At 35.3% G+C, this 25,500-nt stretch overlaps 1 protein-coding gene across 1 annotated transcript in view; it reads right to left on the reverse strand.

The window, feature by feature from the left end:
• Positions 1-1,532: 1,532 nt before the first annotated feature.
• LOC142350482 (regulator of microtubule dynamics protein 1-like) overlaps positions 1,533-25,500 on the reverse strand; it is a 42,905-nt gene continuing 18,937 nt past the window's right edge. Inside the window, exons 3-5 of the mRNA XM_075402335.1 lie at positions 18,743-19,007; positions 15,917-16,050; positions 1,533-1,891 (exon numbers count right to left, since the gene is read on the reverse strand). Coding sequence (XP_075258450.1) covers positions 1,853-1,891; positions 15,917-16,050; positions 18,743-19,007 — 438 coding nt within the window. The 3' untranslated portion in view covers positions 1,533-1,852. The remainder of the gene's footprint in view (positions 1,892-15,916; positions 16,051-18,742; positions 19,008-25,500) is intronic.

A 25,500-nucleotide genomic window follows, 5' to 3' on the forward strand; every position in this document is an offset into this window, starting at 1 on the left:
CATTTTAAGCGGAATAAGTTAAGTAAAAATAAAAAACATAAACCGACTAACGTCCGACAAATTGCTCATGCACAACAGACGGACTTTTCTTTATGGGTGCAAAAAACCACCTAGGTGATTCCAACCCCCAAACTTCTCCGCCGGCTATTAGGTCCTTGCCAACGCATAGCTTAAATTTTTACTTTCGCAAAGCAGAACTTATTTCTCAAGAGCATTTAGGTCAAGCAAAATATCAGGAAGCCACGCGTGAAACAGTCGCTCAAGAAGTCAAACCGAGAGAATGTTTTAGCCAAAAACGGTCAAGCAAAAGTTTGTCATTAAAGAAGACACACATGCTTACAATACTTGCTTCAAACTTCGTTCGAGAGCAATTTAAAAAGCATGCAATGATCCTCGAGCAAAAGTGAAAATGCAATGAGATAAAAAATTTGGCTACTCCATTTTCTGTGCATGCTGCTTACACACACTATATCAACCACCTCCGCGTACAATGATCTTAGAAAACACGCAGCCACTCTAGGAACTTGTAAATGTCATCAAATTTAACTAACTCTTAAAGGTCCAAGTTTCATTTCACTTTATTGAAGGGATACCTTTCTAGCAGCGAAGAAAGATAGCCCAAAAATTTAAGGCGAGTTGCTCTCAAACGACTGTTGAGCGGTGGGCTTCGGTGGTACCCAGCTGGTGATGTCCAGGTGGTTGTAAAAGCGGAGTGAGGGTGGCTAAGCGATTGGGGGGGGGTTGGTTAGGTTTGAGATAGATCAAGACCAGAGGGGGGTCTAAACCGCCGGGTTGGAGGAGGATTGAGGGTGAACGATAAGCAGGTGTGGGGATTGGAGGGGGAGAGGGGTGAAGTGAGTGGGGCGCTGATGTGGGGGGAGGGGGGTGTTGTGTGTGTGTGTGGGGGTGTGAGGATCAACCTTTAAGAACCGCCCTTCACACCATAAGTATAACTCTCCCAAACAATTTCTGTGAATCGCATACTTGGAGACTAGTGAGCTGAAGGACTTTAAAAGCACTTAATGCCCACTGCGCGCTAGCTCTTTATGCCGTTTTTGAGGACGAAAACTCAAATGGGTCAGACGAAAAATCGGTTAAGCGAAGAATCGCATAAAAAAGACCGCCAGGACTAATATAATTGCTACAAATTTCGTTTGAGAGCAATTAATAAACTTTCTTTGAGAGCAATTAGAAATGGATATCAGAATAGGCTATTAAAATTCGTTACCTTTGAAGTTTACATGCCCGAATATGGTCATTTAAAATTATAGTTACGTATTTCTGAACGAAATACGCTCAGTCAGCGTCCCAACTCGATTTGTACACCTTTTTTTGGATTTGATTAATTAAGCGTAGATGTCGCTGCTTTTAAAATTTGGTTACGTTCCAATATTCCGACGGGAGCAGAAATATTACTTTAAGCAGATATATTGCACTAGAATCCATGAGGCTAGAAAACATGACACGCTTGAGCTAAATCACATTTATATTTTAGGTCTCACCAGCTTTTTTATCTCCATCAGCTCAAAAAATATTTTGCGAAAACTTTATTAGTTCAATGTTACAATTTGTACATTAACCACATTGTGTATGAATGATTTTCACTTACTCACCAGGAGAACATCACAGACTAAGGACATCATTGGGAGTGGATAAAAATATTATTGACATGCCAAGTTATAGCATTGAATTGCTTTGTATTGTAAATGATGCATAATATTATACTGCCCGCAACATTGCTAAGCAGTTCAACAGATAGCCGACGGCTCTCAGAGGTGTGGCTTTTGGCAGCTTTTCTGTACTAGTCGTATGGGTTTGCGTGCACTGTCAGATTGTGCACAATGTTCATTGTTTACAGGCCCTTAAGATGCTCCTTTGCTTCCTTTATAAGCTAAAAACAAAAATCTCATAATCAAAATACCCCTAAACAATCACATCACTGTTTAGACCAGTCAAAGCAAAGCGGGATTAAATTAAATACCGTTATCATTTAGAAACGGTTTTTGAGTCGTTTCCAACCTTTTCAAGACCGGGAGCGAATAGAAAATGTGGCAGCTTTTTTATCTATTTCCTTCAGCCGAAGCTCTAACATTTTCTGCGCATTGTAAAACAAAACGAGGTAGAATGCATTTCCGACACATAGAAATAAATAGCACTACTCCACAGCCAACTAATTTAAAAATTGTTCTTAAAAATTTTTGGCTCAAGTTGTTAATTTCTCATCTCATATCAAGTGGTTTCGACCATGATGATATCACATCAAACTCACGCTTTTTCCAATAATTGATTTTAGAAGATAACATGTTCTCTTCTGTTTTTGAAAAACTTAAAACAAAATCCGCTGTTGGTTGAAAGCTAGACCGTTCTAGTTACATCTGAACATTCAAGTGAACGAACATCAATGATCGCGTGACATGTTTCATAACAACTAGCAGGTCCGTAGAGGCTATCTGAATGCATCTTATCTTAAACTTTAACTATTGATATTCCATTGAAAACTAATTCGTGATAACTGGTGTACATGCGAAAGTTTCAATGAACTATTTGCAAAACTACTTTGGACACACTAACAAAAAATGAAGAGCGCCAAATATGTAAAAGAAAAATTTTATGCGAGTTAAGGGTAATAGACGTTCTCACAGAGCATTAAAAATCAAAACAGATAGAATGAGGTATAAAGAGGGAGAGAAAGAGAGAGATCGATAGCAGCAGAAACATATAATGAGTGGAGAGCAAATAGGTTAAATTACGAAAAAAAACCAAAAAGGCAGAACAAAAGAAGGTTGAAAGCAGTGAAGGAAAACCGAAAAAACAAGAGTCTGGGAGAAAGCCAACGGGAGCCAAAAGGGAATTGACGAGAAAAAGAAAACGAAAAATCGAAATTGCCGGAAGAAGAAAGAACAGAAAGAATACAATGCAACAAAAACAATAACATCAGGAACCCACCGTAAGAAAAACAATAGGACACAAAAAATTGGATCAAAAACACAAATAAAAATGAAAGAGGTTAGTAAAAACACCAGAAAAGAAAGACAGAGAAAGGAGGAAAAATGAAAGTGAGCGAAAGAAAGAACGCAAGAAAAAACGAAAACGACAGAATGAAGGAAATTGGGACAACAAAAAGAAAGAAGACGCAATCATGAGAGAAAGTACAAAAACAGCGAGATAGTGAGCACGCGCAAAAAGCAAAAAATTAATTGCAAATATATCACAGTTAGAGAACACTTAAGAAAAAATAGAGTATCGAACAACAGAAAAAAAGAAGATAGAGGAAGAAACTGAAGAGAGGGAGAGTTACAACAGTTCAAAAGAAGAGAAAAGAAATCCTGGGCGAGACAATGAATTCCGGTTCTCATAAACAGAATGAATGTGCTAATGAGAACACGATGGATGTGCCCAGGACGAGGAATGTGCTGATAAAAAGTAACCGTTGGCAAGCCTTTGCGAATGCTTCTAAGAAGTCAACAAACACAGAACTGAGTTAAAGTGCTGGCTAATGCCACCAACAAAACTTTCTTCGAAAAAATTAAAGAAGGAAGATTATATATTTATCATGTTTTTTATGCAATAATTTAATAGTAACAGCTCTTAATATAAAGAGTCCTCTACTTTGTGCTAAAAAATTTGTATTTCAAGACTTGTTTTGTCATATATATTTTTGGCACCTAAATTTGGTTCTTGCATCGGCACCTTCTGTGTCTTTTAAAATTTATTGGCAGAATTCGTCTGTCTGTATTGAAAAAACTTTGGTACAGTGAAACTTTGACATGACAAATTTACATTGTCCAAATTGCAATCCATGACGTTTACTACCCTTATTGAACAACTAATTTGCCAATGATTTTTTCGACATTATTGTTTTTGTTTATTGCAACACCGATTATTGTCTTTTTCGAAAATTTTGGTAACACGCTTTTCCGCAAAGCGTTTTTCGGTAGATGAAACAACCTCTTAGCAACATTTTGGGTCAATGGAAACATAAATAGAAACATAAATGACCTTAAGCACACTTTTTCGGTCATTAACCCCAATTAGGCGACCGCTTAACCGTGCTCTTCGGTAGTACTGTTAAAACATGCTGATCAGTTATGCCTCTAAAACATGCCACCTTGTGTGTTCACGCGATTAATATATAGATAGATTAAGTTTAAATGCTGAACTCAATTTAATTAGTGAGGAAAAATATTTCTTTAGAGCGGTAGGTCAAGAATGGTCGAGAATTTGTATCACACATATGAAATTACGCACACAAAATCAGCTGACAAAGCGTAAAATTAGTGCCAAAGTTTAACTTTTTGACCTCATGGAGCGTGATGAATGGTCGGAAAATGCCTGAAACTTATCGATCCACCGGTGCTTCATCGAACAGAATCAACCAAAGAAAAAAATCACAGACAGAACTGCTGAAATAGCCACAGGAGTCTCTGTTCAGCCAAATCACAGGAGTCTCTGTTCAGCCAAACTCACTGAGCTCTTCGAACATGCAAAAACTGAAAAACATAACCGAGCGTGCACAGTTACCTAAGAACTGCCCTTCACGCCATCAATTTATGTCTCAATTTATTTATGTGAATCGCATTCTTAGTGACTAGTGAGCCGTAAGACCCTAAGAAAACTAAATGCCCTCCCAGCGTTACCTGTTCATTCCCTTCTTGAGGACAAAAAGCCAAAAGGGTCACAAAAAATAGGTCAAGCAAAAAAATTGCAAAAAGACCCCAGGACAAATAAATTGCTACCAACTTGGTTTGAGAGTAATTAAACATTAACAACTAACGTCAGTGGATTTGCCCTCAAATGACTGGCGAGAATTAGGCTGGGTCATTAGATAGCAAAGGCTTTTGGAAGACTACCTTGAGCTGAACTAAGAAAGGGAGAAACAAGCCAGGGGCAGCATTGGGGGAGGGGAGGGAGCGCAGTGTGAGAAGGGTGTCGAACAAGCCGGTGCTAAAATTGGAATAGGGCTGGGGGGTTTTGGAGGTTTGGGCTGTGAGGGACAGAGGAGTATTATTCGTCAGAAGTCGAAAGTCAACGTAGCTTTAGCAACTTACGTCTCGAGCATAAGAGATCTGGTCGAACATACTTCAACAACTGATGAAAATCTCTAACACGATGAATTCTTGGAAGGAGAAAAAGAACATCAGCAGCTACTATCTGAATTAGAGAAGACAAATGAAATTCTTCAACTAAGTCTAGACGAATCGTAACATTGTCAGTTCTTAGACGAGACATTAGCAGTCAAACGCGACTCTCGTAAAAAAACTCAATATGGTTCAAGAAAACTAAAAGCCAGTTGTGATCCGGCCAACAGTTCAACATTAACACAAACAGATCTGTCATCAAGCATCCAACAGCAAATGCTACAATAAGTATCAGAACATCGTGAAAATTGCCAGGAATCTGTTTCAACTGGTATAACAATTATTTCAAACTAACCAATGATGTTTCATAAAGGCAGAGACGTCAAAACTGTCATTCCATGCGTCAAACGCCAGAAGTGTGCTTGATCAGACTAACATTTCTCATCAACATCAACTTTTGTTTAGCTAGTAAAATATCAAGATCATGTCCTTGCGCAGAAATTTATCACCTCCACAATCTCACCAGGAGGCCTGCTAACACTAAATCTTGACACATTTACTGGCATCATGACCTGGACAAATTGGATAGTTATTTGAGTCTATCATTGACTCGAGGCCACTCAGCACAACAGAAAAACTGACGCGCCTTCACTTCTCACTGGACAAGCACAGAACTTCGTATAAGGCTACGGATGCAATGGGCAATGCTATCAAGCTTTAGCCGACCCCCAAAAAAAGTATGGCAAGGGTGATGTAAACGTCATTAAGTACGAGGAGAAACTTGCGTCGCTTCCCAGCCAATCCACCCTGCCAACCAAAAATTTCGACAATTTTAGCATTTTTATAAAGGACTTGGTCAATACTTTCACACGCCTGGAATACGAACATCACCTGAAGCCAAAAAATAACACGCATATTGCATTACGAAAACTACCTTATAGCCAACCAGCTGTCAGGACAAATTTGTGCACAAACCTTCAAGAATATAGAACCTTTTTCTGAAACAAGCAGAGCAAAAATGAAGCAACAAATTCCGGGCGCAATTGGTCACATAATGAGCACGCCCACTCTAGATATGCTTAAGATCAACTTCAAGGAACCTTATGATATATATCCACACAGGAGATGAGGTTTGATCTGCAGTCTATTTCAAGCTAAAACAAAAAACAGTCAAAATCTAAGACAGTTCACGAGTTCCAGAAACAACTACCACAATAAAAAGAACAAGACGTTCCTCAAACCAACAGAGGCTCAAAGTGTTTTTTCAAAGACTATGATCACAGACTAGATGTGAAAATTCAAAAAAATATATCCCTTAAGCAGCGTAAAGATGCAACCAATCAACTCAAAGCCTGTTTCAATTGCCTTAAATTTGGGCATCCTTCAAAGGAATGCCCTTCAACGACTTTGTACAAATTGAAACCAACGACATCAAACTCACTTACACAATGACATCAGTGGGCCCGCAAACTCAACACATTGCAGTACTGTTGGGCCATTTGAAAGTCCACTACTTCATACTTCCCGTAACACTCTTAGGAATGATGAGTCAATAATCGCGCACGCCTTCCCAGACAACAGAAGCTTCGTATCAATGACGCTAACCAAAACCGCTTCGGCACCTGTAGTTGTTCTTGGCAAAAAACCCAGCACCAAAAATTGCACAAAGGTATCCATGGAACAAAAAAGTGAAGTACACTTATGTCAACCTTTCTATAAACGGAATCAATTCTCATTGGACTTTCGATATGTAAGACGTTCAAGTTTCGTCCGACCGAGTTTTCGCGAATATAATCGAATCATCAAAAATGCATCAAGAGAGTGCTACGAAAACGATGATAGCACACTAAAATCGAACGATCTCTATTATTCATTTCTGAAGACGGTGTTAGAGAAGCTAATGCACGCGTCGCTATGCAAACCAGCTAGACAAGAGACTGCGAAAACCAGTAATTCTGAGCGGCAAAAACATAACGTTTCTAATGCTTAGAGAGGTTCACAATCACAATGGATATAGGACTATATACGATCATTGCCATTTCATTGTTCAGCAATCTTTCATTGTATTCAGTCTTTGCTTCACCTTACGAACAATAATTTACCGATGTTTTGATTCCCATCAACAAAAAAGCAGTAGCAATGCAACCACAAATGGCATCTCTGCCAGACTTCAGAATTCCAAACTCTGAAAACTTTCATTTCCAAATTAGGAGTAGATTTTGTGGTCCATTAGCAATAAAGACCAGCGACAACATGTATCCAAAACGATACGCCTGCATCTTCACATGTCTTACAACAAGAGCTGTTCATCTAGAACCAGAATAACAATTAAGCACTTATTCCTTTATTCAAGCGTCCCTGAAGCTTACTGCCCGACAAAGAAAACCTCGCCTGATTGTGATAAAGGTCGAAACTTCATTGGCGCTTCTCGTGAACTCATTACAAAAATAAATCAATTCTAACACCAGAAAATCACTGACCGATTACTGAAAGAGACCATCAAATTGAGCTTTCTTCCACCATACACGCCCCACTTCGGGAGAGCATGAGAAAGACTTGTGAAGGTCTCAAAACATTCTCTACTCAGTGATTGGCTCACAAATATTGAACGAAGAAACTTTTTACTCGTTCCTAACTCAAGTCGAAGAAATGCTCAACAGCAGGCTTTTGATTTGAGTTACAGACAACGGTTTGTCTTATCAACCAATCACTTCAAACGATTTCCTTATCGGCCGACCTCACAAAAGTTTGACGTCAATATTGCCTAAATTACATCATTAAAAACTACAACAAAGACGAAGCATTACATTTTCACAGCAATTCTGGACACAAACCTTCGCGATTTGATACCTACAATGGCTAAGAGACTCAAATGGATAACAGATCAGAAGCCTTCCGAAGTAGGTCATCTAGTATGGATATTAGAAGGCATAACTCCATGAGGCATTCGGCCCGTCGGTGTTGTGGAACATATTTAACAGCAATGGTGGGAAGAGTCAGATCGTGTGAAGTCAAAACTGGGTTCCGAAAAGGAACAAGACGAGTAAAGTTAGCACTTGTAATTGACTACTAGGAAACAGATCAAAACTTTGGAACAGGGCAGAAATTTAAAAATCAGATTCCAAATTCACAAAAAATTTAACAAACTATTAACTTTTTATGTTTCGACTACGACGCCAAAACGAGGGGGACTAATGAATTTTTAATGAACCTGAACTCTGAGCTCTTGGAGCCAAACCCGTAATAAGATAAAACAGACCGAGAACCCACGAACTAAAGCTCTGAAATTATTAGAGCTTCAGTGAAGTTCAGTTTAACTTCAGTTAAGCTTAGAATGAAGGCTATCCAGCTTTATGCTGATGCCCGTTCTCAATAGCTGCATTGAACTTTGATAAAAACGCACCATGACTTAATGTCTCGGCCTAAAGACTTTGCTCTATTGATCTTTCCGTATTCACTCCATAGCGTCCTTCAGGAAACAGATCAAAACTTTGGAACAGGGCAGAAATTTAAAAATCAGTTTCCAATTCACAAAAAATTTAACAAACTATTAACTTTTTATGTTTCGACTACGACGCCAAAACGAGGGGGACTAATGAATTTGTAATGAACCTGAACTCTGAGCTCTTGTAGCCAAACTCGTAATAAGATAAAACAGACCGAGAACCCACGAACTAAAGCTCTGAATTTAATAGAGCTTCAGTGAAGTTCAGTTTAACTTCAGTTAAGCTTAGAATGAAGGCTATCCAGCTTTATGCTGATGCCCGTTCTCAATAGCTGCATTGAACTTTGATAACTACGCACCATGACTTAATGTCTCGGCCTAAAGACTTTGCTCTATTGATCTTTCCGTATTCACTCCATAGCGTCCTTCAGTGTGTGGGAGTACTTAGAACATAGCCGGCACACTGCCGGAATAGCCGCCAAAAAGACTTGCATGTGCCGCATAATACAGAAAGACATACAGATGTAAGTTGATCAAGCTATCGACGCCACTCAAAAAACTGTAAAAACCATTCAGCGTTAAATTATTAGGCTTGATAAAATTCACTCCTCAGTGGCCTCTTTAATAGGCACCTTTATTACACGTATGAGTTCCTTTGATCTTAGACTAATTCAAAGTAACCTTAGAATTAAAAGTTTAAAAACCTTTTTAATTCAGTGAGGTAAGTCACGCAGGATCAAAACTAAATCACGTAAATGACCTTGAAGATTTTGCTATAGTTAGTGAGAAATGACGTCACGCGCGCAAATGCCGTTAGAGGAAGAAGTCATTGATTCTTCCAGCTTTGCGGTGTGAACAAATGTAAACCGAAAAAAGAAAGTCAAAACACAAAACAAAAAAACAGCCAGACAATTCTTGAAATATAAACCCAAGAACTAAATAAAAAACTTAAAATTACTATCTGACCAGGCGACCAATCGAACAATGCCAGCCAAAAATCAAAACAAACTCAGTAGTTAAAAATATTAAAACAAAGTAAACAAAAAATAATCATTGCTAAAACACTTGAAACTTTTATTCGGCCTTCCAAATTTAATCTATTAAAATATCCCCATTAACCCACTCACAAGCCCTGAAAGGGTTTTAATGGCCAATGAAAATCGAGAATATGACACAAATTGAAAATTGCAAAATTTAAAGAGTTTAATTTCGGAAAACTAAAACGTTCAAGCCCCCTTTTTGTATCTGGAATTGTCCAGTAACCCAACTGCAAAAACAAAAAAAATCATTGGCCCGTAAATATCGATAAACTTAAGAAAATGACATAACTCAAAAAATTTTAAGACAATTGTAAATTTTAATTAAATGTAAATTTTCAAAAACATGCAAATTTTTTCAAATTGCTAAAATTCGTAATATTAAAATGTTGAAAACAATTCCATTGCCACTAAAAACTATGCAGTAACCTATTATCAAATTCTATAATAAATTTCATAGACATATAGGCTTGGAAAAATCAAAATATAAAAAAAAAATTGGGGAAAACTTGAAAAAAACTGCAAGTCTTATCAAATAATTGCAAAAAATCGTCTTTATGTTGGCAGTAAAGATTTATCTCATAAAGATATATCTCATAAGAGATTTATCCCATAAAGTGATCATAAAAAATAATTATATATCTTGCAAAAGAGCTTTATTAACTTTGACAAACGCCAATTGAAGACTAATCGAACAAAAAACTCGAAAAATGACAAAAAAACTTGAAAAATTGCACAATTTTCGGCTAAACAAACTCCTAAAAACGACATTTTAACATTGAATTAAGGCCTTCCCGGCAGCTACACCACTCTAAGCACTTGAAAGATTACTAAGTCCAGGTTTGGGCCTGTAATGAAACTTAATGCCCACTGGGCCTTACCTCTTTATCCCGTTTTGCAAGATCAAAGTTATTGAAAAATGTGTGAAACTCTCACAAAAAAAGACAGATCGCCAATATAATCCAGATCCTGGATTGCAACAAGAGCACCACAAAATAGCATGACTCAACTTACATTTCGCAGCTATAAACATTCAGTTAAATCATGAAAGAGTGAGTAAGTGAGGTCAAATTACAAAGTCGAGACGGGCAACAGGGAAAGCAAATTAAAAAAACAGCAAAACAAGTCCTGAACAAAATTCCCAAGGCTAAAATAACGAATGCATCAAAAAGTTGGCAGCAAGATTACATTTTGTGGGTCAACTACGCATATGATCTTGAATGCCTAAAACGCATAAAAAAACTGAAAACAATTTCAAAAGATTTATTTCTCCCAAAGCCAGTGTCGTAAACATCACAGACAAGACTTTATATAAATTTTGCTACTACGGATACTTAAATACGTACAGCATAGAACAACCTTGCCGAAGTCAATGAGACAAAGTAAAAAATCGAAAAAAAAAACAAAATTGGCAAAACACGAATCTTTTTGAAAATTAGTGGCATCAAAGTCAAAAACAATATATATTATGACAATAGAGGGTTTCAAAGTCATGAAAAGCATTAGGTACCGGTTCAACGATTCAAGTTATTGCAAATAGGCGCGATTAGAACACATGTCTAACTTTCTAATAGAACAGACAATAAAAAACAGCAAACAAATTCCCCCACGTGAAAAAAAGCCAGAAACCGAAAAATGGAGGAAAAACCAAATTCTCACTCCACTTTAAAGACAGTTTGAAAAAAATATGCCTCGAACCTAATAGCAGCTTTGTTCAATATATTACACCAGCGCGACTAAAATTACCACGTTAATTTGACTTCTCATTGATATTTAAACGTCGAAAAAAAGTGTGAACATATCTTAAAAGACAGCGCACCAATACAATCCAAATCATTGGATTGTGAAAAAGATATCATGACAAGTCCTCAATTACAATTCAAAGAATTGAAATACCTCAGCACATAACAATCAACATTTTTCCAGAAACGTCAAACTATGACCATGAACAAAGCACATAAAAATATAAGCCTAAAAATAAAAAACAAAAAATCTAGAAACCCCATCAGAAAACTCTGTGAAAAAACTACACGCCATTTAAATGAGCACACAATGAAATCAACTTTTGGAAATCAATATCAGACAGTGCAATATGGGTTAAGAAAAAAATGGCGCAAACCGAATTTTTTTGAAAATTAAGTGCACTAAAGTAAGAAGTACACATGAAGTCAAGATTTGCCTATTCACTCAAAACCTTTTAAAAACAAATGGTATCGAACTCAAGAAAAGAGATAGCTAAAAGGTGAAGTCAGTAAATTGACGACAATTAACCAGAAGTCCAATGAGATCAAAAATTTTTGAAACTCAGCGACAGAACCGCAAGAAAAGAAACAAAAGGTCAAGATTCAAAGATGCGCAAACATCTTTGGCATATTGCCAGAAAACAGCCGCAATAGCTTTGTAGATCTGCAGTCTCAAAAAGTTAAAAAAGCAGAGCAAAAAATATCTTTTTATAAAATGCTGAGATGTTATATTTTGACTAACAATCTCTATAAATTATTGCGGCTTCTATTAGCTGCCCTCAAATAGCCTTCACAAACGAAAATCTTGACGAAATGGAAAAAAAACAAAGCAGGCCAATGCTTTGCGGGTATTATATTTTTTTTGAGAAGAAAGTTTTAAGCAATAAAAAAATTTGCTATGATCTCAAATAATTGACTAGACTCCTTTATGCTCCAGAAGCAACCGATGACGATTGTCAATAATGGAACCCAAACTATAACACAGAATAAACTATAACAAGCGGGTAAAAACTCAAAAACAATTATTTAGGATTCATTAGCAACAAATAATTGGCCTGATGATTAATCAGTGTGACATGACAACAAAAGGTGCAACAAACACAAGCAAAACGCAAAAAGTTGCTAATCGCCTTTGAAAATAAACACAAAATTATGGAAAAATACAAGTAGGAAAACAAATTATTAATTATTTTCTTATCAGAGAAGTGTGGAACCTGTCAGTAATGATACTAAATGATAAAAAAGCAAGAACAATTTAAAACTGAGCAAGACTAAAAAATTACAACTATTTTTGAAAATAGTTGTGAAGAAGTAAAAAGCTTTAGATATCAATTGAAACTAGTTTTCATTACTCCCCATGCGAGAGCCAAGGATGCCAGTTAATACGACACTAACAGACAGTACAAAAAGAACAACAAAACGAGCAAAACAAAAACAACTGATATTTTATTAGGAGAAACAGTCTAAGTCATATAAAAATTAATTTACCAATTCCTGAACAAAAAAACATAACATTGCATTATAAAGACAGCGAAAAAAGAAGTGCAATTACTGCACGCAAAAGCTAATTTGAAAAAATTCATACTTCATACCTAATTGATTGTTCGATCCTTTTACTATTCCAGTGTGATTGAAATCACCAATCTAATTTGAATTCTCATTGAAGTGAAAAAGTGTGAACAAATCTTAAACGACAGTACACCAATACAATCCAAATCCCTAGCATAAACACCCTAGCAAGAAATCAAAGAATGCTCCAGAACAAAAGCGAAAAAACGGTAAGAAAAATTTTTGCATTAAATCTCATTTTTTCAAATTATGCTTATTTTCAAATTAAATTTTGGGCACTAATAACTTTCAATTAAAATACCCCTATAAATAACAGGATTTGGCGACCTCAATTTAAAATTGAATTTTGAAAAAATTCATACTTCATACCTAATCGATTGTTCGATCCTTTTACTATTCCAGTGTGATTGAAATCACCAATCTAATTTGAATTCTCACTGAAGTGAAAAAGTGTGAACAGATCTTAAAAGACAGTACACCAATACAATCCAAATCCCTAGCATAAACACCCTAGCAGAAATCAAAGAATGCTCCAGAACAAAAGCGAAAAAACGGTTAGGAAAATTTTTGCATAAAATCTCATTTTTTCAAATTATGCTTATTTTCAAATTAAATTTTGGGCACTAATAACTTTCAATTTAAATACCCCTATAAATAACAGGATTTGGCGACCTCAATTTAAAATTGAATTTTGAAAAAATTCATACTTCATACCTAATCGATTGTTCGATCCTTTTACTATTCCAGTGTGATTGAAATCACCAATCTAATTTGAATTCTCACTGAAGTGAAAAAGTGTGAACAGATCTTAAAAGACAGTACACCAATACAATCCAAATCCCTAGCATAAACACCCTAGCAAGAAATCAAAGAATGCTCCAGAACAAAAGCGAAAAAACGGTTAGAAAAATTTTTGCATTAAATCTCATTTTTTCAAATTATGCTTATTTTCAAATTAAATTTCGGGCACTGATAACTTTCAATTAAAATACCCCTATAAATAACAAGCTTTGGTGACCTCAATTCAATTGAGAAATTACATTATGAATTTAATAAATGGGTGCAGAAGTTATTTTATTAGGTGAGGTACGACATTTACGATTATAGATTTATCACACCATTGACATAAAACCTATATTGAAAGCAGTAATAATACATGCGTGTACTGTTTTGAAAAGTCACACAAAGAAATTGTGAACTCAACTTACAACGAAAACATAACAGGACGGTTACTGGAAAGCAATTCAATGAATTGAATGGAAAACTATAAAATCTCTCAGATGACCAGCAGACAGTCGAATGTTACGAGACAGAGATGAAAATTAGTTTCACAAAGTTAAAGAAAATGAAAACTAATGTCTAAATTGTAGTTTTTTTTGGTATGAAAGTGTTGAATACCAATGTCCATAGATAAAAAGCTAGAGAGAAAGAAAAAACTTAAATCTGAGAGAAATCTGGTGATTGATATATGAGTCGAGCAAATGCAGTAAAAAACAACATAAGACAACGTTAAATAAGGAAAAAAGTACCAAAAATTTGTTGAAGATTCATGTTGATATCTTTGGAACCAATATTTCAAAGCAAAAAACGCAAGTGCTCAGCTTCAAGCCACAAAAGGTTTACCTGAGCATATGAACTCGAAAAACTAAAAAAACTGGAAGAACAGCAAAATCAAAAGTTTAAGATAAATCCTAAAAACCAATTTTAAGCTGCCAACATTTACCCAATACCCCAAGTGCAAGCAAGCCATAAGAAATTTTCACTGCCACAAAGAGTCAGATAACTAAAAAACTACTAAAAAATTGCAGACACTTGCAAATGACTACCCCTTTTTCCTGCTCAAACAAAAATGAGCAATAAAAATACCTCAAAAGACAGACATTAAAACTAAAAATACTAACAGTCTAACAAATTTTTTTCGCGATATTAATATTCTCAAAGCCAATTCATTGACTATTGAAACTATCCAGTAAAATATTGTTCAGCCCGTAAAAAGATTCATTGCCCCCGCGAAAAACTCAAAAAAGGACAAAAACAACGAAAAATTATTATCAATTTAAGAGTTCAAGATTGCATTACCAAAACATAGCACTATGAAAAACATAAAAAATCATGGCGCGCAAAAAGTCTCTTATAAACTTTGGCAAACATTAAATTAATACCCACTTCACAAAAACTTAAAAATGACAAAAAAAACGTGAAAAATTCAACCACTTTCGTCTCAAAAACTCCAAAAATGACATTTTCACATTGAATTAAGCCTTCTCAAAAGCTTCTGCTAAGCGCATGAAAGATAACCGAAAACAGCTTAGCAGATATAAAAAAAACTTTATACCCAATGGGCTTTAACTGTTTATCCCGTTTTGAAAGCTCGTCATGGAAAAATGAGTGAAAACATCCTAAAAACAGAACTCCTTACTTATGATTCAAACCTACACCTAGAAAATAGGACTGAACTTGGAACACCGTTTAGAACAAAAACGGATGAAAAATTGTAAAAACAAAAAAAGTCAAATTGCCGCATGTAAACAAAAAAAAACATAGAGAACGCGAATTTTTGTTCAAAAACCGTTTTCTCGTTGCTTTAAAAATAGAATGAAAAAATTTGACGTCGAAAACCACTAGCCTTTTGGATCCACTGCTTATTTCGGCGTGGCCAAAATTACTACTCCAATTTGTCTTCAAGAATCGTGAAAAAGTGCGACCAGATCTTAAGAGAGCGCACCAATATAATTCAAATTCTATGAGATATTTTTTGAATTGTATAATGACAGAGAACCCATTCAATCCAAATTCTTTGGATTGTAGAAAAAGAGAGCGTATAAATAACAGCCGAATAAATATAGCGAGCGTATAAATAACATAAATAACAGCTATTACTTATCAACTTTTTTTAATCCTCAAAAATATCGGTCGACAAAAATTGACTGAACAAAAAAAATACGTTAGGGTGATCAAAATCCTAGCCCTAAAATATGTATGCACGGTTGGAACAGGAATGCGTAAGCAACCGAAATCAACTTTTCTGTTGATATAACTACTTACAACTGTGTCCTTTTCGTTCTCTGCATCGTAATCGAGAGCCTTCTCAAACCATTTCTTGGCCTCCTCTTTATTCCTCAGCTTTATATACGTCTTGCCAATGCTCACGTAATTGCCCACGTAGAAACCACTGTTCACTAAAACAGAACTCAAAATCTAGAAGTCCCCTCCACCCAGCCACTAATTGAAAATAGATACGGCAACTTAAAAATAGTGAATCGTCACAATAATCTAGTTAAAGTAAATAGAACATGCTAACTGCCAACAAAGACCAAAAAGACGAGACAACTAGTCCCTGCAGACAACTTGTGGACTAGTCGCATAAAATGCTCGTATACAATTGAATGGAGGGTTAATTGAAGCCTGCTTCTTGGGGAATAACTTCACTTGAAACACGCACGTGCAAGTTTTTAAATGCCTGATCACAAAATTGTCACATTCTTATATACAGTACCAGCCGTCATTTTAAAACTTGGAAAAGTGCGCGGCGCGTTTCATTTAAGGTGACTGCTACAGGCACTCCGGAGTTCTGGCTCATAATTTGCACCCCAATTATTTTCCTCCCCAATAAACTAACAACAGTATTTTGAAACACTACAATCAATTTTCACCCGATTTGAAGGTACTTTTAATTGAAGTAACTAAAGCTGCTGCATTTATAAATTAGGGACCAAAATCGGCGTGAACACTGGGGTTAAAAAATGTCACACAGTCATATCACCCCAAGCGGAACAGCAATTTACAAACATAGCCTACAAATTGCCGGAATATCTTCCAAATAGACTCGCGTGCCATATACTACAGATAGAAGTGGATATAGATATAAGTTCAAAAAGTTCTCGACGGCGCTCAAAAAACTATGTTAAATAATAATGACGCTTATTAAAATACACTCCGCAGAAGGCTTCTTATTAGGGACATTTATTGCACCAACGAATTCCTTTGACCTCTAACTACTTAACTTTTAAAGTGCAAATGTCATAATTGAGTGATGTAAGACACGTATGATCGAAATCTATTCACGCATATGACCTAACAACTTTAAATGACACTTTAAGTGAGAAACAACGTCACGCACACATGCTGTCATAGGGAAGAAGTAATTAAGAAAAATTGAATTTTTCAGATCTGCTGTGTGAAATGTTAACTTAAAAAAGAGCGCCAGACAACGAAACAAAAAAAACATAGCCGGAAGAATTTCGGAAGCAACTCGAAGCGTCAGAACTTACACAAAAAACCGTAATCGCAATTGAACACATTAATTTTTATCAGAAAACATTCTCAAAACTCTTTACCTAACCAGATTGGATTTAAGAACGAGAAACATTTGAGTATTGACATCATTAGAAAAAGAAAACAATTACATTATTCGATAACCCAAAAAAAAACAGAACAGATTTAAAACATAAGACATAATTTTAAAAACTGAATTATTAAAACTGCAAAATTTCATATTGAAAACATTTGGCAACTTCGAAAAATAGATATCCAATCAACTGTGCTACTTAAAAGAAACATTTTAAAGCATAGGGCAGTTTAAAATGAAACCAAACTATTACAAAAAAATCAGCAAAAGAGAAAATGAACAATACTATTCATAGGCAAAAAATTGTTTAAAACCAAAACCGAGGCTTCAAACATATTTGCAAAAATAATCGGTCGAAAGATCTTGAATGGAATTTCAGCAGATTTTTAGAACTGCATTATACTAAATGAAATCAACTGTTAAGCAAAAAAAATGAAAAATCTAAGAAGTGCATGAATTATCAAAAGGAAAATACAAATGCACTGATTTTCGAACAGAGTGCGCTCGAAGATCCAAAAATGAAATTATTGAAAAACGCCCAAAACATCAACTAACATAACCGGCTAACGTCTACCGAAGTGCTCTCAAACAACCAAGGAGCGGTTGGCTACGTTAGTAGCTAGCCAGGGTTTAGTGAGGCTTAATTGACAGGGAGTGAGGTGCGCGGAGCGGCGGGGAGGGGGGTGCACCGGGGGGCTGATGGGGGTGGTGCAGATACCAGTGGGGGGAGGTGGGAGGGGTTTTTGGCTGCACTAACCCTTACGGCCTGAACGATGTGAAAGGGTGGGTTGGGGGGGGGGGTGAACTGCTCAAGCAAAAAAACTGGGCCACTTGGACACAAAACGGCTAAAACCGGTTATCTATATGCACTTTTCTGTCAAAAACACTCTTCAAAGGCAAAAATCTTTCACTGAACTCAGCACATGATCAACAATTTTCTCTAGCTCAGAAAATAATTGACACGGCAACTGAATAACTTGTTTAGTACAATATATTTTTAAAAGTTTTTTCAAGAAGAATGCAACAATTAAGCAGTAAGCTGTCATTTAATATTAAACCTTTTCATTAAGCAGAACATAACTATGTTCAAAACGAGTTTTTACATTTTCGTGATTTTTCATTTTCCATTTCGAATGCACATTTCTCGTTACACTATGATTATTGCAAATTCTGGCAACACATTTTTAGAAATTGAGTTCATATGCGTATCCGCAGTCTGAGATATTGCAACACAATTTCATTTTTTTGGTGTTGAAAAAAATGTCCAGTTTTTTCCCTGTCCAAGTCTTCATGTGCCCAATTAACCAACATTTTATTTTCTCTGTCCCATTTCCCGATAATCTGCTAAATCTGGCTAACCTCAATAAGAGCAAGAAAGGGATTCCATTACACACCTTTTGAAAAATTATAACTCCTAAACTTTCTGCTAAACCTGTTGATTTGGAACACATGAGATAGCTGATAGAATTGCTACAATTTTATTTAGGAAACTGTTTTATATTAAGAAACTAAATACATCGCACCTTCTTCTGCCTTTAAGAAATGCTTGAGAGCTTCTTCAAAAGTGGACGAGGGTGGAGTCCCAAAGATTGCTTTGGCTGCTTGTCTCAACATCCAGCTCATGTCAGATACAGTGTAGCACCATTCACCCAACAAAAAGTAGCAGAGGGCATCATTCGGATTAAGCTCGGATGCCTTTACAAACTCATCCCTGATGATATACGCATTCTGTATCTTCTTCTTACTGCCCTCATAGTCACCTACGTCACTTAGCAAGATACCTTTCCACTGAAACAAATAACAGAATTACCTTTTTAAGCAAACAATATTAAATTCTTCCCTAGAGTTCTCCCCTAGATACATTTGTCTATTACCGCATGTAAATTTGATATGCAAAGAAACAAAGTATTTCCCGTTCCTTTGCTTTGTGAGAATTTATACTCAAAGAACGTTTTTGTTCTGTCACTTCTGGACTATTGCTATCTTGCTTGAAAAATATGAGTGGTACTATTCCAAGAATATTTCATTGACGAGATTTGACGCAATTTTCTAATACGCCATATTTAGCAGAATTTGTTCAATGTCTTCCAAAAATTCGTGGTTAAGAAAAGAGAATATGACCCTTCTTTCATCATTACATCTAATATTGCTAATTTAACCATTAGTATACTTCAAAGGATAGTTAGAATTTTCTATCATAAGAAGTTCCCCCTTTTGCTGATTACAATCCCATTTTATTGCTACTGCATGACCAAAAACCAGTCTGGGTGTGACTGAGGGCTAAAACTTTTAAGGCTAAGAAAGTGTCGCCCCCTCGCACCTAGAAATTGTCTCCACAGTTTCGGTGAATCGCATACTTAGAGACTATTAAGGCTCTAAGAGCTGCTCGGCCAATAAATGCCCTCCGAGCGCTACCTGTTTATACCGTTTTTGAGGACGAAAAGAAATGCGCCGAAAGAGAAGTCAGTCAAACAAAAAATTGCATAAAACGACCACAGGACTAATATAATTGCTACAAATTTTCTTTGAGAGCAATTCAAAAGCAATTTTAGCAAAGAGAAATTTTAATTTTGGCGCATTAACTTTTTTATGGACAAAAAACCTTAGTGTAGGTGATAAAAGATGATACAAGGAGCCTCGGTAATGTGCGTTTGCACCTAATGTTCCGACCCCACTCATCCACATTTTTGGCTTAATTGTCTAACAAATGAGGAAGAGTTAGAGGATGTTTTCCGTTTGTGCCCTGCCCCCCCCCCGCGCTTAGTCGTTGCAGATTATTTGCACTCCTAGACGCACGTGCCATAATTTAACATAATGATTTACAGTGTAATGACATGTGCTCTGTGATTGGGGGTTGCATAACGTACTAGGCGGGGCACAAACGGAAAAGATCCGAGTTAGAAAGCTTTCAAAAAATCAAATGTTGTTCAAAAATAACTGGTTATGAAAATGTCTTCCAACTCAAATCACTTAGTAAAAAAATTATGCCACTTTAGAAGGCTGATCAGACCTGCCATCATTAAGATTTGGAGACAAGACAAACAACAAATTCAAATAACAGCAACATACATTAATTGCATTAATTACATTAATTGCATCCTCTGCATAAAACTCAATTTCGGTTATTTGAAGAAATGCTTAATAACAAAAACAAAAGAGAGCCAAACAGCTAACTCCAACAAATTAATATGTACTTCACTAGAAAAAAACATACTACCAGTCCTTAACGACACTCGGTAACAAGTCACCAAAAAAGAAAAACGGCAAAGTTGAAAGATACCTTAATTTTCAGAAACAAATAATTTCAAATAATGGTAACCATTAGATATCAGCAGAAATATTTGAATAGGTTTATCTCCATTCATACGTCCACATAGACACATTGAGACCCGTCATCCAGAATACGTCGTACATCTACAAAAATAAATGACAAATACGAAAAACAAAAATTGTTTTCAAATTTTGCGAGAAAACGGTGTCAAAGCCGTTAAACCCATAATTTACTCCGTCAAGATTAGGATACAATCAATTGCGTCTTCTTTAACACTAAAAATATGATATGTGAATTCAGAAAACTGAGACAACAAGCAGACAAAAAGGGCAAAAAAAAGTTTTTAGTTTTTGAAAACAAACAATTTCAAATAAGGAAAACCATTAGATATCAGCAGAAATCTTTAAATAGGTTCATGTTCAATCATACCTCATACCTCCATATGAAGACATTGTGACCTGTCATTATCCAGAAAAGGTCGTACGTCTACAAAAACAAATGACAAATATATACGAAAAACAAAATCTCAATTAAATTTTGCGAGAAAACGGTGTCAAAGCAGTCAAATCCATAATTTATTCTGTAAAAATCAGCATACAGTCATTTGCGTCTTTTTTAACACTAAGAATACGATATGCGACCTCTGACAAATGATATTAGGGGACAAGTGTACAAAGAGCAAAAAGGGGAAAGCTAACAAATTCATTGGTGTTTTTCAAAAACAATTCACTTAAGTAGTACTGACATCATTAAACAGGTTCATTATGTCTGCACAGAATGCCATTGAGATCTGTCTTTATTCACTACATGTCATACGTCGACCAAAAAAACGACAAATACAGGAAAAAAAAGTTTAAACAAAAAGCGGTGTTGAAGCTGTTAAAAAATAAGCAATGTACGAAAAACATTACATATACTGCGTTCTCCTTTCCTAAACACCAAGGATGTCACACGAAGCGTACACTTAATTAGACTAGGTAACAAACAGACAAAAAAAGAGGAATGTGCGAAATTAAAACATCTCTATAATTTTCCAAAACATTTGATCTCAAATTCATGATAAGCTTGAAATGAAATGAGTAAATAGGTGTTCATTCTGCTAATCCATACAAAGCCGCTAAGACCTGCATTTTTTATCCGACTACAAAAAGAACGACGAAAAAAGACAAACATTAAAAAAAATCAGAAGACGACGTCGAAGCCGTTAAAACCAAAAACAACGCACTGCAAAAACCGACATGTTCAATTTTGCCCTCTTTTAAAACGCCATTAAAGTGATTTCTTAACTCAACAACGTGACAAGGCACGTCTTTTCTCATTAACGAGAAAAGAAGCTCAAAAATGAGAAAATATCCAAAAATAGAACTTTTTATAAAATTTCGTTAATTTAAAGATTACCCAAAAGGTAAAACCTCAAGGATGTTAAACTTTCATCCATTTGAAAGACGATGCGACCTGTCTTTGCTGACCTCAAGCAATAAAATCATCAAACAATAGAAAAAGTGGCAATGCTCAATAATCCAAAGTTTTTTTTGAAAAAAAGTATATTACAAGTCAAATAGACCAAAAGCTTTGGACTAAAAAACTAGATTGGTTTCCTTGAACCTCCATAGGATGCCAACTGAACATGTCCCAAAAAAGCCTTCAATTGAATAGTTCGTTTCTGGAATTAACATGAAAAATGCAAAAAATGCAAAAACACTGTTAAAAGACAGCGACTGATTACAATCCGAATTATTTTTGGACTGTAAGAAACAACGGCTAGAACAAAACTGAGATTGCTACTGCTGTTCGTTTATTAGGAATACGTAAATGTTCCTAATATTATGGATTTTGACAACTTGACAAAAAAAAACAACAAAAAATATTTCAAGAACACTATCAAAGAGGGCGCAAGTAGATCTAGCCTCTTAAAATTAACAAAAATTGTATAAGCAGTTTTCGGTGTCTTAATCTGTCAACTTAAATAAAGAAGCTTATTTTGTGTTATTTTGAAAAATGCTGAAATTTGATGGACTAACACTGAAATCTAATGGCTGAAAAAAGGACAATAGAACCACAAATGAAGGCGAGATTCATAAATTCACTCGGACCTTTCAAAAACAAATGGTATCCCACTGAATAAAAACGTTAGCTAAAAGTTGCAGCCAATAAATTGAACAAAATTACGCCACACTAGAAGACCAAAAAGAAATTATTTTTTTTGAGAAAGCGATAAGACCACAAGAAAAACATACTCTGTGCAATTTGAATTGCTTTGCTTAGCAACTGATGTTCAAATTCACTTTTAGCAGAATGAGAGAAGAGAGAAACTAGCCTAGAGAAGTCAAAAAGATTTCACGCAAAATGTCGAAAAAGCGGCAAAATGGTAAAGCGAAAAAAAGTTTGACGAAGTAAAAAAAAAATACGAGCGCAATAATAGCCGGCTGAGAAGATGAGGGCGGCTATTAAACAAAACATTTAAGACCAAGCAATCAACTTTTATTTGTCAAAATGCAGGTGCCAGAATGTTGAAAACGATTAATATGAACTCAGGTGACTAATTAAGTTCGCTCATTGCTCGTTAGCAACCAATGAAATCTGCCATTAATGAGGTTAAAGTCAAAAGAGCAATAAGTACAACAAGAACTAAAAAATCTGAAAACGAAAAGCGTATACGTAAAAGAAAGACAATTAAAAACAAACGCTTAATTCGAATATTAAGGCAGCTCTGGCAACCAATAAGACTTGTCATTAAGGAGACTAAGCGATAAGACAAAAAGCAATAACATTTATTCAAAAGAAGAAAGTCGAAGTCATAGAAAGAATTAGCTTTGAACTGAAACAATTAAATCCATTAAAATAATTCATATTAGCAACCTATGAGACCTGTCCCGAATGATATTAAATGGATGAACTGATAAGACAACAAAAAGTACAACAAATATTCTCAAACTAAAAATCATTAAAATATTTTGAGAACAAATAGTGTCGAAGTCATGAGAACCATTAGTCATAAACTCAAACAATTAATAAAGCTCATTTATACCTCATTAATGATAATGTAATTCATGATAATAGGTGAAAAGACAAAAGAAATAATAACAAAAAAGAATCAAAATTTCAACAAAATTTAATAATGACAACAAAGTGTCAGTGTAAAAAAGCATTAACTACTCGTTGATGACTTCAATCAATTTCAAATAGGCGCCATTAGAACAGAAATGTATCATATTAATAGCACTCAAGAGAAGAAACACCGAAAATATCAGTCAAATTGCTGCAAGTGAAAAACAAGTGGCTTTCAAAAACCTAAAATTTGTTCAAATACTAACATCTCACTCCACTCCAAAGGTACCCGGAAAAATACTTCCTAAACCTAAATTCTCTCCCTTTACTACTCCAGGATGAATAAAATCACCACTCTAATTTGACTGCTCACTGACATGAAAAAGCCGAAAAAAGTGATAAAAGATCTTTAAAAAAGACAGCACACCAATACAATCCAAAGACTTTGGATAGTAAAAACAGCGCCACAAAATAAACGTGTGAGAAGACGGCTATTAAAGGAAATGGAGGTAAATGATTATATATATTTATACTTCATAAGTATGTATACAAAGAAAGGATAATTGAGCTCATACACACACACACACATATATATTGTTTTTGCGAAACTTTTAAACGTTTAACGTTCTTTTTTTGACATAAACCTAATGTAAACCTAATGTCCGCATTTGCTACAGAGAAAAAATTAATGGTTAATGATTGCAGCCAAACTTGATTGCAAGATGCCATTCGCAAAGTTAACTGTAAATGAAAACGAATGTTAAATAGATTAAAACTAATGAAGTCATTCTATCTAACAACCTACAAACGCTGATATTGTGCAACTGTGACAGCAATGATACAAATTAATTTTCCAGTAAAAATTATAAAAACTTGATTAAATCATTTTTTTTCATCAAATTTGACCAAGACTCAAGGAATTTTTGCTACAAATTGAGACAAGCAATACTTAAAATTACCAGATTCGATTCACAAAAGTTAACTTTTGTGGAGGCGTGGATTACTACTTACTACTCTAATTATATGAAACAGACGTCCTGAATCCTCATTTTCTATGAAAATCTACGTAAAAAAAACTTTGCGGCTATTATAAACACCTCATAATACAGCCATAACTAATCTAGAGTAGTGGATAAAACAAGGAAACCAACCACCAGTAAAATTTGACCCTTTCTCCTAACGCTAATCGCGCATGTCGAATAGGGCCAAATTTTACTCCAAAAGTTCTCAAAGCTAGTTTTAAGCCTAATTTCATATCTAATATGCCAAACTATATTGAAATAAATCAGGTTAATCATCTCACAAAGTTTTTTTTTCAATAGAATCGGATGGACTGATAATAACTCAAAATTGCTTAGAAATCGATAATAAGAAACAAGTTTCTTTAAAATTTTGACTTCACCCTTGGAGACGATTGATCTATGATGTTTAACTGAGTGATTCTATGTACCAGGGTACATTTTTTTGAGCCGAGTCTTGAGAGGTCTTGTTAAAGGTTTGACTCGCCTTTACCACGCTACGGCAGTATTGCTCGACCTTTCTTAATGGCAACTGTGTGTGCACTAAGGATATCAATATTAATGTATCATTTGTAGGGATATCAATATCAATATTAATATTAAATATATTTCTCAATAACCAATCACTTGTTTATCATTTATGAAAATTGTAATCTGTCATGCACCTAGATTGTAGCTGGCTATCCTTCTGAACTTCTGTCAAAAACATTGTTAGGAACTTTTTCCATTTTGAGTAGTAGTCTGTTGAGACTACGATCCTTGGATAGCTTTCACATGCTTGGGAGAAGTTGATATAACTCTGGACAGTAGAGTAGGAATATTCTTTACCGTTTAGTAATTGTTTCCCGCGAGTATCCTTATTTTTTTCTTGATGATTTTGTTTCACTGTCCCCCATATGTATCCTCTGTCAGAAATTGTCAGTAGATATAAACGATTCAGCCT

The sequence above is a fragment of the Convolutriloba macropyga genome, chromosome 1 (assembly GCF_964194025.1).
Source record: "Convolutriloba macropyga chromosome 1, txConMacr16.3, whole genome shotgun sequence".
In the NCBI taxonomy this organism is placed as follows: Eukaryota; Metazoa; Xenacoelomorpha; order Acoela; family Convolutidae; genus Convolutriloba; species Convolutriloba macropyga.